This window comes from Haliotis rufescens, unplaced genomic scaffold, assembly GCF_023055435.1.
Source record: "Haliotis rufescens isolate VD_foot unplaced genomic scaffold, xgHalRufe1.0.p SCAF_24, whole genome shotgun sequence".
Taxonomy (NCBI): Eukaryota; Metazoa; Mollusca; class Gastropoda; order Lepetellida; family Haliotidae; genus Haliotis; species Haliotis rufescens.
In genome coordinates, this window is record NW_025963935.1 from 1,567,495 (window position 1) to 1,580,250 (window position 12,756).

A 12,756-nucleotide genomic window follows, 5' to 3' on the forward strand; every position below is an offset into this window, starting at 1 on the left:
GCCAGTATAACAATATCTACTCTACTGTATAAACATTGCCTCCTACTTGTATATTTATTTGCCAACCATACTCTGTATATCACTTGCTTGATAACGGTGTTATAACCGGCCAGGCCATTTAATGTGTTTCCGAAAGGGGCACAGACCACTTTCGCCCCTTTCGGAAACACATTAAATGGCCTGGCCGGGCCCGTGTGCGAAATACGCATCAGTCGGAAAGCGCACGTTAAATCTCCAAAGTAAGTAAGTAAGTAAGGTGTTATAACCCACATCGAAAAGTCGCTCTTAATTGCAATAAAGAAGTGGTTTATCAATAAATTCTTATCCTTACTTAAACTACAGGTGGCTTAATGGATGGATGGTGGTGAATAAAAAGAACTTATTTCTTTCTGATGATAATAATATCATCGGATTGTTATAGAGTGTATACAAGTTGTGTATTTCTCCTTCAGTCTATAGGGGCCTCCCGGTTCCCAATGAAGATTTCAGTAAGTACCTACAGTAAGGGCAATAGTCGTTAAGGGCCCCTTCGACAATGTGGCCATGTGTTTGAAGTTATTTTCACAAACCCATACAAATAAAATGATAAACGTTTACCAGTATTTTCACAAATTTATCAAATAAATTTGCATAAAACTTTTTTGAATATATTTGGGCATGTACAGGCTTAGTTAACGAAGCACCAGAATTGTCGATTTTGATTACAATACCTCCATGCTATCTCATGCTTCACAATGTTCACTGGCACAATGATAGTGAACATATTTCCCTGCAGCTATGTCAGTGGCGTCCTATATATGTTTGGCATGCGTAGGTGATGGTACAACATATAAATTCAGCTGTTGCGAATATGCAGTAGTATGTGTGCTTTTGTTATATGTTACGTAATGTGGCAGCCATAAAATTGCCAAGTCAAATAACAAGATTAGAAACATGGACCTTCTCATTCGAGGTCGGACGCCTTGTCAAAACTCCCAACAGTGTGACTCATTCAGCAAGTTGACATGGTATGGATGTCATCTGTTTTATCTGCAACATAAAAATCTTTATTACAGGAGAATGGAGAACAGGGCACAGGTCTGTCATGATGTGACACTATCCCTGTAAAAAATATATATATGATTCTCACCAACGATCATGTGAAACATTATCATTTAATATTGCAGGTTTTCTGGGAAAACATCCTGAAGAAATAAAGAAGACCCTTTTTGGTAAGTACACACATATTATCATAAATGGCACGTTACATGTTTGCAATGGGTAGTTATGAATATAAGGCCTCCGTTTGGACATTCATTCAAGGACTTATATCCTCACGAATTGACATTACTTTTCTTCCTTTTTCTCCAGACCAAAATATGCAAGCTTCAAAGATTGCATCAAAGGCAAATAAAAGTTATATTTTAACAAAAGTGCACAGGCGGTTGCGAGGTAGTTGTGTAATAATATAACTAAATCGCCATTAGAATTCCAGCTCTAAATTTCAAAACCGACTTCGTCTGGGTACTCCTTCCTGTATTCCAGTATGTTTTTTTAAAGTCGTAATATGGAGATTTTGCACACTGACTCTTTGGATTTGCCATTAAACAGATAAGTCTTAGTACAAAAGGAATACCTATCAAGAGATAAGACAACTTTGAATGTCTTAGACGACAGAATGCGAGTGACAATCGTTTATGCTTGAGTAAATTTCCTTTAGAAAAGCTGCTTTATTACCAACTCCCTTGTTCCCCAAATCCAACCCATAATTAAACAGAATAATTTTAACATGATAAACCAACGCATTCCTGCCAATATGATATACATTGAATAACATGTTTTGATATCCACCTCCGGGAACTCCAAAAGTTTATACAGGTATTTAACAATAGTATTTAACGATTAATCAACCAACATATATTTGCTGCCAATTTCAGCTAAAACGGCAATATTTGTACATTCATAATTTATATCCAATACATATTTGCAAAACATCAAATGACAACTCCCGGAGATATATTAAGAAGTCTGACTGCAAATATTTTATCTGAAGACAATACTTTAACTGCCCTTTTAACAATATTTGGAGCCGCTTTTGACCAAGAAAACATATTTGAGAAGGGAAATCTCGAATAATTTTTATATGGTAAAATCATTAACCGTCTATCTCCAACACACCAGGCTTCTTGCTTCCTTAACTTATCATCATTTCTTAAAATAATCACTTTCGTTTTATCAATCTTGATAGTTATAGCCAAATTAGGTGAGAACGCCAATCATTCACACTGACTTTAGTAATAAAACAATGATCATCTGCAATCAGTAAGCATGCAAAAGTATGAGCTATTTGGTAAGAATTGGGACAGTTTGTAATGACAGTTTATAATTCTTTCAGCTCAGAAAAAAAAGTTCAAGCCCTTTGACGGTGAGTACTTATTGAATAAGGGGAGCAGTTTGCAAGGTGTATTCCACAATGGTAGTGAAGGAGATGTCCCGTTATTCAATGTTTTCATCCTTATGTGGATTCCGGGATAGAACAGGCCCCAGCAGCCAGGCTTGTAGAAAAATGGTCTGGTTACCAAGGTTACAAGCTGCTGTGATAAAGTAATCATAATTTACGAAAGTGACCCTAAATAAATACAGTAAAAAATATACTCTCTCATAAAAGAAACGCATAACGAAAATGGTAATTTGATGCAGAAATGTATTGGTACCGGGTGGGTTTTTCAAATATATTTGCTTTGTTTATGATTTCTCTGGTGTTTTTGTCTTAAAACGTCATATCCAAACGAATCCCGCATGAACATCCCGTATGTTAATGCATGATTTTCGATAGACGCATTTAATGTCACCGAACACGTATTGCACGTGCAATGCGCGGGAAACTCGGGGATCACATCGTGTCGTGGATGAGTATAAAAGATCGATCTCCATCTTTTTTCATTCACTTTATTTGGAAGTTTGTGAAGAGTACAAAATGCCAAGACTGAGCCGCGCCAATCGTAACATCGCCATAGGTCTCCTGGTAGCAGGACCACCTCAACTTACAGTTGGCCTGTCGAATGAATGTTCACCAAAGCACGATATCTTGTCTCTTGGAGAGATATCGGCAGCAGAACTTGGAGGAAGATGGACCTAGAAGTGGACGTCCTCGAGTCACCACTGCGGCGCAAGATAGGTACATCACCTGCGTCAGCGAACAGTTACAGCGACCACTACCACTAGCCAAATACCCGGAATGAGAAGGATATCTGCACAGACTGTCAGGAACAGACTACGAGAGACAGGTTTAAGAGCAAGAAGCACCTACTTTGGCCCCGTTATGCGTCGCGTTCAATGGTGTACAAACGTTCAGGCTTGGAATTTGGTGAATTGGCGTTAAATCTGGTTCAGCGATGAATCGAGATTTCTGTTGGAACGATGCCATGGAAGAATGCGGGTGTACAGACGACGTTTTGCCGACGCCTGAGTCCCCCAGGTTGACAGATTCGGCAGGGGCAGCATGATGATGTGGGGTGCCATATCCCACACTGGAAGAAGTGAGTTGGTGTTGATGCAAGGCAACCTGACAGCGCAACGCTACTGCGATCACGTCCTTCGTCCACACCTCCTTCCCATTATCAACCGCCAGAGGGAGCTATTCCAGCAGGATAACGCCAGACCTCATTCGGCACGTGTCACGAGGGCCTTCCTCCAGAATGAGAAATCAATGTGCTGCCCTGGCCCTCCAGATCACCAGACTAGAACATCTTTGGGATGTCCTGGACAGGCGGGTGCGACAGCGTAACCCACAGCCCCAGACACTCCAGCAACTAGTACATGCACTACAGGCAGAGTGGGCTACATTGCAGCAACATCAGATTTAGAGACTAGTTCGTTCTATGTCGCGCAGTTCTGAACGCCAATGGTGGTCGTACTGACTTCAGCGCCATCAAACGTTAATGTGTAAACTGCCTTTTTCCGATGTCTTATTAAACAGTGATACCTTGACATTTTCTGTGTAAAATTTCTTCAAATTTCATTTGCTATTAACTTGTCCACAGTGTGTCAAAATAAAAAGAAATTTGTAGTTAAAATTGTTATATGCGTTTCTTTTTTGAGAGAGTATATATCTTACGTGTCACGTTATATTTTCAATTTTGCATACCGTCATAGCTGCTTCTTTATGCTCTGGGTCCCGTGAAGATTCCGCGTCTTCAGCAACCCATGCTTGTCGAAAGACGAGACGAACCGGATCAGGTCGTCAGCCTTGCTGACTTGGTTGATGAATGTCATAGTATCCCAATGGTATCGAATGTCATGATATCAATGACTGGATGTTCCTGATCCAGATTCGATTATTAACAGATATCATCATATAGCCGGAACAGTGCCCAGTGCGGTGTTAAACAACAAACTAACAAACTTAATGCTCTGGTCAACACATTTTCACGCCCATTACGTTGACATTAAGAGCAGGAAAATACATTAGTGAAGTTAACTTTTTTGTTTTTATTGTTTCAGATCTTCTTCAGTTACCATTGGATCAACAACTGGAAAGTGGGTACAAAACAAAACAGCTATAGAATTTGTTTAGTATGAACCTCTGTATAATAGATGTATGTATCTACAATGGCTGTATGAGTTCAATATTAGTTATGTCCCAAGGTAACACTTTCAACTTTTCACCAAATACGCATACTTACTGTAAAACGCGAAATTAACGCGAGCGTGAATTAAATGCGAAAAATGCGAGAGGTCTTTGCTCGCATTATTAAACATCGCATTTATATCAACAATAAGACATTTTGGATAGCAGAAATACCAACGTAGACACACGCTGAAAACAAACAACTATGTATTCCACATCAATGTTTATTGAGCAGCACTTGTGCATGAGTACATTAACAATGTCATTCAATCACTAAATTCATCCTATAAATTGATGACCGCCTCCGTGGTCTTGTGGCAGAGCGTCCGCCCGGAGAGCGGAAGGTCCAGGGTTCGATCCCGGGCCGCGTCATACAAAAAGACGTTAAAAGATTGTACTTGTTGTTACCCTGTCTGGCGCTCGGCATTAAGGGGCTAAAACAAGGACTGGTCGGCTCGGAGTCAGTATACTGTGTCTGAGTGGGGTATTCATGTTAAACTGCGGCATGGTATCTCAGTGAGCTAGCACTATAAATCGGCATCAGTCCGGACTAGTACAAGCAGCCACACACACACATACACGTGCATGCACGTCGCTATATAAGTGCAATAATCTTGGACGCGACGTTAAACCCCATTTCACCTCACCTCACCTATAAATTGATACTGCTGGGGTGAAGACAAGCGTTCTACTCACTCTTGTCATCACTTATCACACCAGCCAGAAGCCACCCAACACCGACTACACCAAAGGCCGACACGAGCCAGCGCGCACGTTTTGTGTTAGCTGAAGTACTCTACTCAGCGCTAATAAGCGGTGCTATTTGTGTGTGATTGGATTAATGTAAGGTTTGATTAAGGTGAGGATTCTCCTGTAAACATGATAGAGGACGTTTTGTTTAGATATAAATCCACTGATGCTTGAGAGGAGGGTGTGTCGCATTCATATTGAGTCGCATTTTTGACTAGGGGCCAGCGGTCGCATTCTTTTTGGGACGCATTAATTTCACGTATTACAGTATATATTTACCTTCACACTCTTTCAGCCTCAAGTTCAGATAACAATTTCAGGTTACACATGGCACTTCTAAATACAGATGCTTGTGTGACCACAAACCTGCATTGAAAATAATGACAGCTAATAATAACGTGTACTGAGCTTATGTTATTCTTTCAGTGTGGAAAGGCTTTACGCTTAAAGAGCTCAGAAATGGTATGTACTTTCAGACATGATGACGACACTCAACTAGTTATTATAGACATGGGGGGCACGGGTGGCCCTGTCATCTAAGGCGCCGTGATTCGCTGTGCAGAGTTGCGTCCATTGGGCATGCCAGGAACCTAAGATTGTTGGTTCGAATCCCAGTTCACCCCGATCATGTTTCTAGGTTTGTCAGCACCATACACGTGCTCGTCAGTTTCACCGAAGTGGAAAACGTCTGAGGCCTAAATCACTTGGGGCTTTCCTCCCACATTAAGCTGACACGCCGTGATATAACTGGAATACTGTTAAAAGCGGCGTTAAAACCAACTCACTCACCCACTATTATAGACATGTTCATATTTTACATTGAATTAAACACACAATGCGTTCATTGACGACTGTAACAAATGTAGGGAAGGTTTCATTTCATTTCGTTGATAATACTATCACCTTGGTGTAACCATAAGGAGTGTGTAATTGTTCTTTTTCTTATTTCAGTTTTCAAAGTTACAGCATGTCCACTCAGAGATGACTTTGACAGTGAGTACGAACTGGCGGGAAGGATTGGCAAATACTTCTTCTTTTGTTTTGTAATCAAAGGTCTTCTAAACACTGCACCAAATTGCCACAAAGTAATCGTGTAGACTAAGTCGTTAGAATGGTGCAAGAGGCGATAAATGGATCTGACCCGTGGATCGTTTCGCACACTATCAAATACTACATTCTATGGTCCATGTTCAGTTATTTACGGGCTTACCTTCATAGATTTTTTAATGTTGCTGAGTATGGTGTTACACAACAAACAAAAAAACACAGCATGAGGGTGTAATGATACACTTCGCCAAGATACGAGTCTAGAAGTTATGGAAGTCATAACAATAATTAAAACACGACACAAGTCCAATTTCCAAAATGCAGGCAGGATTTTGTTTTGCAAAGAGCATTTTTCTACTGCTGGAGCTAAATGTTTTTCCAAGCTACTCAATTGTTATTTGTTAAAAAGTATCTAAAATAACGAAACGTATTCTTTGGACATCTAAATGTTAATGATGAATAACTTTCTTTTACAATGAAAACAGGGACATGATTATTTTCTGTTCGAATGAGAATGTTTTTGTTTTTCGGGAAAAAAGGAATTTGAATATATTTTTACTAAACACTTTGAATTGTAGTGTGATACAGTTATACACATCTTCCGGTCTTCAACCCTTAAACTACGATAAATACAAAGATACACTGATCTCACGAGGTAATACGTCTTCCAGCAAATGTACCACCAAACCCTTCTAGTCGTCAAAACTACTAACACTATTTCTGACAACAAATAAGCAAGGCCTAATTAATTATTCTCAGAACGTATATAAGACAAGTGGTTCTTGAAACGTTCAGAAGAGATGCAGAATCTCAGACCATGAAATGTTTTTACGTTTGAAATATTTTGAATTTTTCACCTTCAGTTAATGGGGAGTCCAAGAAAAGAGTTCCGAGATTTCATCATTACACAGTTTTCATGTATGCGCTTAATTTGTTGAAAGTGAAACTAACCCTACTCCACCCAAATATATGAGTTTCAGATTTAGTGGCTTGGTTTAACACTGATTCTCAGTTATCAATTCATCTACTTCTTATTGTTTTTTTTACCTTTTACTTCCAATGGCAGATCGTCTAGACGCTGGCCTGACGATCAGACGCCAAATTTTCGCGGCGCTGGGGAGCTGGTGTTAATGCCACTTGTTACTTGGCACTTGCAGCACGTTTGAAGAGTCAATCACTATTTTTCTTGTATTAATGTGATATGTAGAAACATTGTTATTTTATGCTTTGAATTTGAATATTTGGTGTTCTGATTTCAAGTTTTAGGTTTTGGTTTGGTTTGTTGTTTAACGCCGCACTCAGCAATATTCCAGCCATATGACGGCGGTCAGTAAATAATCGAGTCTTGACCAGACCATCCAGTGATAGACATCATGATCCACGTAATTGGGATCGATGACAGGCATCAACCAAGTCAGCGAGCCTGACCACCTGATCCCGTTAGTCGCCTCTCACGACAAGAATAGTCACTTTTTACGGCAAACATGGGTTGCTGAATACCTATTCTACACTGGATCTTCATGGGTCGATTTCAAGTTTTAACTTGATGAAAGGTATTGGTATACACTAACTACATCAGAGATTGCTGATTACTGGGTAACACTGTTTTCTTTTTTCTTTTTTTCAGTTGGGAGAATGATCAACAATATGCTAATAGGTAAGAATGAATATAAAATCAAATATAAATTTTCGCAAAGCTGTTACAATGCCCCAAACAAAAGGTTGCTTACTGGTCCAAGTTTCTGTGGGGTCAAAGTTCGAACAAACTTTGTGTCTTGGTACGGTAACCGCCTGCATTGGAATAAAGGACATGCAAAGAGACCCGTTTCCCGATTTCACGTCCAATACAAGATAATTGTGCTCGAGATATTAAATAGAGTTTAACGTCGTGTTCAAGATTATTTCACTTATACAGCGACGTGCATGCACGTATGTGTTGCTGCTTGTACAAGTCCAGACTTATGCCGGTCTTATAATGTTAGACACCTGAGGTGACATGCTGCAGTTTAATATACACCACTCAGACACAATGATACTGATTTGTCCCAATAATGCTGAGCGCAGGGTAACAAGACCTACATATACATGTACCATTTTTTCACGCCTTTTGTTTTAAGCAGCCAGGGGATCGAACAACCTGATTTCTGCTTTCAGGGCAGACCCTATATCCACTATTCCATTCATGCCTTTGACAAACGAAACTAAGTGACTAAACAATGTCATAGTGTTTTGTTAGCGTCAGATCATGGATTGGCAGCTCCATAATTGAGCAGTCATCATGGACTTCCTGCTGCAAAGTTGTGCGAACACGGCGCTACGATCGTGTTCCTGAAGGAAAGTAACAATATTTGCCGGAACAATTACACGATATCCTGTTTAAAACCTGATAGTTTCGGAATTAGGTTGTCAACCTTGTCTGGTACACGTTTTAACCTACATTTGTTATAATAGGAATTGTGTAATAATAAATCAATTGTTTTATTCCTATAACATATGATATTTACATTGTGGAAACACACAAGAGTAATGATCTCCTACCATTTCATGTAATTCTAAAATCGACGATTCGCTCAAAAGGTTAATTTTAGAAACCACGTATGAAATCAATGACTGAGTTAATTGCAATATTATCATATTGTGGGAAATGATTTCCATCCATGTTTGTCTCGAGAAACCCACATCAGTACGTAAACCCCTAACTAAACGTATTAGAAACGTACGTAAGTAGGCTATTGCCCAATCGGGCACTGCATAAAGGCAATACTGTTGAAAGTAGTCCCCACTTGATGTCTTGATTTGCATATTTATACAGTACTATATAAAGTAGTGTAAAACCATACTCACTCACTCACTCCTCTCTGGTTGTGTGCTAAATGCACATGTATTCAGATCGAGAACATTTACTGAATTCATGAACTCTATGACTATCCATAACGCATTACGATTTTTGTGAGACACACTATTAATTAATGTTACTCTCTTTCAGCGTTTGGCAAAGAAGATAATGACAGTAAGTAAATCTACAACCAATTATTGAAAGCATTTTTGAAACAAGCGAAATATTTATTCTGACGAATGGCATTGTACAATATATCAGCAGTATCTGGCACATTAAAATAGCTATATCAAGAATAAAAGTATGTTTTCCTGTTATTCATGAGACCTTTTCACAGATATGAAAAAAAAATGTAAATGACCTAATGGTATCATGGTGTTTGCGTCTGCTATCACAGTACTATATTGTCAATATTTGATGTGCATATATGGTGACTTATAAAAGAGAAAAGTAAGATAAAATAAATTCTTATTTTGACGTTTAAGGGATTTCCGATCATGTGATTGGTTTATTTGCTGATCACAAAACCCGTATATTTCTCAAGAAACTTTTAAAAAGTGATGAAGTATAAACGTCACAATTTGACGTTTACGTGATTTTTCACCGGAACTACTTCATATGAAATCCCAGACTGGAACAACTGTCTCTGGTCTTACCTGCTTATCACGTTATCACGTTCGTTAGGATCGGCAATATTCGACGATTACTTAACATTTAGGACCCACGTTACAGCATGATGTCAGCGGATGTTCAATAATTAATTTCACATCCAATGTGTGAAAATTAATTCAAGGGGACAAATGAACAAATGAACACTGCTTCTATTTAATTTAAAGCTGTTGAATCCAACAAAATTCCAACAACTAACATGTTTATAAAAAGTCATTTCTGATGTTAAATTACTGCAATTAACTCCTGTTGATTAACAATCGATAGTGTTGCTGGTAAATCTAGCGTAAATTGTCACAGTAAAAATGTATTCATTAAACTTCAAAATACGGATTTATAAGAATTGACTTCATATAGTGTTGCAAACTAACAAAATATGAAATTCATTGTTCTTAATTACTTTTCAGCTGAGACACTGTTTAATTATTATGACTTTCAGATATTAAGGGAACAGAGGATGAAGATTTGGAGAAATCACAGGGTGACCATTCTGCGTATATGCTAAACACTAAAACATTTTTAAGAGGCAAAGTCAATTTTAAAATGCTAAGATGAAATCTTTACAAAAAATGATTAAAACTTCAAAGAATACTCATGTTTTTGTAAAGAAAGTTCATTTATAATTTGTCAATGGAAATTTCATAAGAGAAAAGAAACATGACTACTTTTTATGCTTTTAATTTTCAGAAGAGACTATTTATATTTGTCTTTACCTTACAGGGAGTGCATATACGCATTGGAATCGCGCTGATGGTAGGTACATGCCAATCACATACATCTTAGGAATTCATTCATTGGATGAAATGAAAGCAGCAGCTGAGTGTTCAGATATTGGTAGTCGCAGAATGAGTGAGTGAGTGAGTATGGTTTTACGCCGCTTTTAGCAATATTCCAGCAATATCACGGTGGGGGACACCAGAAATGGGCTTCACACATTGTACCCATGTCGGGATTCGAACCCGGGTCTTTGGCGTGACGAGCGAACGCTTTAACCACTAGGCTACCCGACCGCCCGGTAGTCGCAGAAGTGGACATGACCTCTCAATATTCAAAGAACAAGGCCATTTACAGTCAGTGTCGTGTGTGCCTGACAGTCTACCCGTGGAGGCCATGAGGATACGAATCAGACTTTGTGTAAAACAAAAGCAATAAACCAAACTTAGTCGCACTGTTTAATGCTAAAAATATTTTCCGAGGAATTTATTTCTATGAGATGATTGGGCAATTTCAAACATCGATAGGAGGTTTTCTGAAGGTATTCAAGACTATTATAAATAAATTCTTTATTTGAAAGTACACATGGCAAATAGTCTGGGGGTAAAAAAACCCATCTTATAATGTGACTCTTACGAAAAGAATTGTACAAAACAGGGGTTTTTGTTTGAGAATTGTTTTTCATCCTACGATTTAAAAAAAAAAAGTTATCCATTCAGAATGAAATCGGGCTACATACAATGTTTTACACTCGGTTTTCACATTTCGAAAAATAAAGTCCCGACAAGTAAAATATTTTCTAGGCAAGCTTTTTTACTTTAATTGAGAGACTTAGTATTTAGTTTGAATTTATCTACATATCGTGATGCACAAGTTGATATAAAACTTTCTTTGTTGTAAATGTCATCGAATTATTTATGTGTAGGATAAAACACATAAGGTATGTCTATGAGCTTTACAACCTGAATCGGAGGGATAAAACCGAGGGCGTCAGTCACGAGATTTTATCCCGATGATGAGGGTTTTAAATCTGATAAAAGTTCCAGCTTAGGTATTTTAGTTTACTGATAACTCGATCAAAGAAACTTAAAATAGCATTTATCAACATGTTATGTTACTTTCTGTGAACCTTAGGAAACGGTCGTAAAATATCTGCTACTGGCCTACAGTAACTTGAAAAAGACACAAGCATTGTGATTTATCAGCGCTACAAATACAAGTTGCGTGTTCGATTCTCGGGAATATAAAGAAAGCATTTGTCATTTGATATTACAGTTCACAACATTGTGTTCAAATGCAAAATAAATTTCTACCGATAAACACTCATATGTTGCTATATGAACGGAAATTGTATGAAAACAATCCCAGATATATTAGAACACGCCTGTTGATGAGTTTTTACCCTAGAGAGAGAACATTCGGTTGATGTCACTGGAGGTTTGTAAGATTATATATGCACACAGTGTCTTGATGAAATTTATAGGCCAGTGACACTTTTAAACATGGGAATGAATTGTTTATCAATTACGACCATGGCAGGAGATCATGTTTCTCCAGATTGTATTTTTTGGTCATTTTTTAAAGCCCACCCCCTTAAGTACATCCGTACATATCCATATCTTTAGGAAAGGAAGTATCATGTGATCACAGCTATAGCTTGTTCTTTCTAACAATACTTCTAAAACATATTATATCATGATGGAAGATTTCATAAATATTACACTATAATGCACTCCTTAATAAAAATGTAAACTCTATATGTAACTTTTGTAATATACATACTGTACGTTTAGTAGGATTTAACCAGAACATTTAAACACTTCCTCATTATTTTCCTTCAGCACCTGGGGACGAAGAAGGAAATGGATATGAAGAACCCTTCTTCAAGCAGATAATTGAGATCCAACGTATGTAATGACAGAAACAGCGGGTTGTTTTATATCAAACTTGCATGTTTGGACTTGATTTCAAAACAGTCATCCCTGTAACTACATACAAAGTGTTGCTCTGTGTAGCGCACTCAGCAAAACACTGCATTTAAACAAAGCGGCCGCTGTTTCTCTTCCTCCGCCATGACCTTACTATGACCATGGTGACGCCAAACCAAGTCCCATTCCGTTGATTCACGTCG

General features: G+C 38.2%; 1 protein-coding gene across 3 annotated transcripts in view; it reads left to right on the forward strand.

Moving 5' to 3' along the window:
- Nucleotides 1-12,756, forward strand: part of LOC124124600 — a 30,239-nt gene that overhangs the window by 16,777 nt on the left and 706 nt on the right. The window contains exons 13-23 of one of the 3 annotated variants that reach the window (XM_046487814.2): nt 453-488; nt 1,167-1,211; nt 2,375-2,404; nt 4,483-4,518; nt 5,786-5,821; nt 6,311-6,352; nt 8,034-8,063; nt 9,393-9,416; nt 10,351-10,392; nt 10,632-10,664; nt 12,467-12,532. In XM_046487814.2, coding sequence (XP_046343770.2) covers nt 453-488; nt 1,167-1,211; nt 2,375-2,404; nt 4,483-4,518; nt 5,786-5,821; nt 6,311-6,352; nt 8,034-8,063; nt 9,393-9,416; nt 10,351-10,392; nt 10,632-10,664; nt 12,467-12,532 — 420 coding nt within the window. The remainder of the gene's footprint in view (nt 1-452; nt 489-1,166; nt 1,212-2,374; nt 2,405-4,482; nt 4,519-5,785; nt 5,822-6,310; nt 6,353-8,033; nt 8,064-9,392; nt 9,417-10,350; nt 10,393-10,631; nt 10,665-12,466; nt 12,533-12,756) is intronic. The other 2 variants (XM_046487815.2, XM_048401874.1) reach the window with 2 other exon arrangements.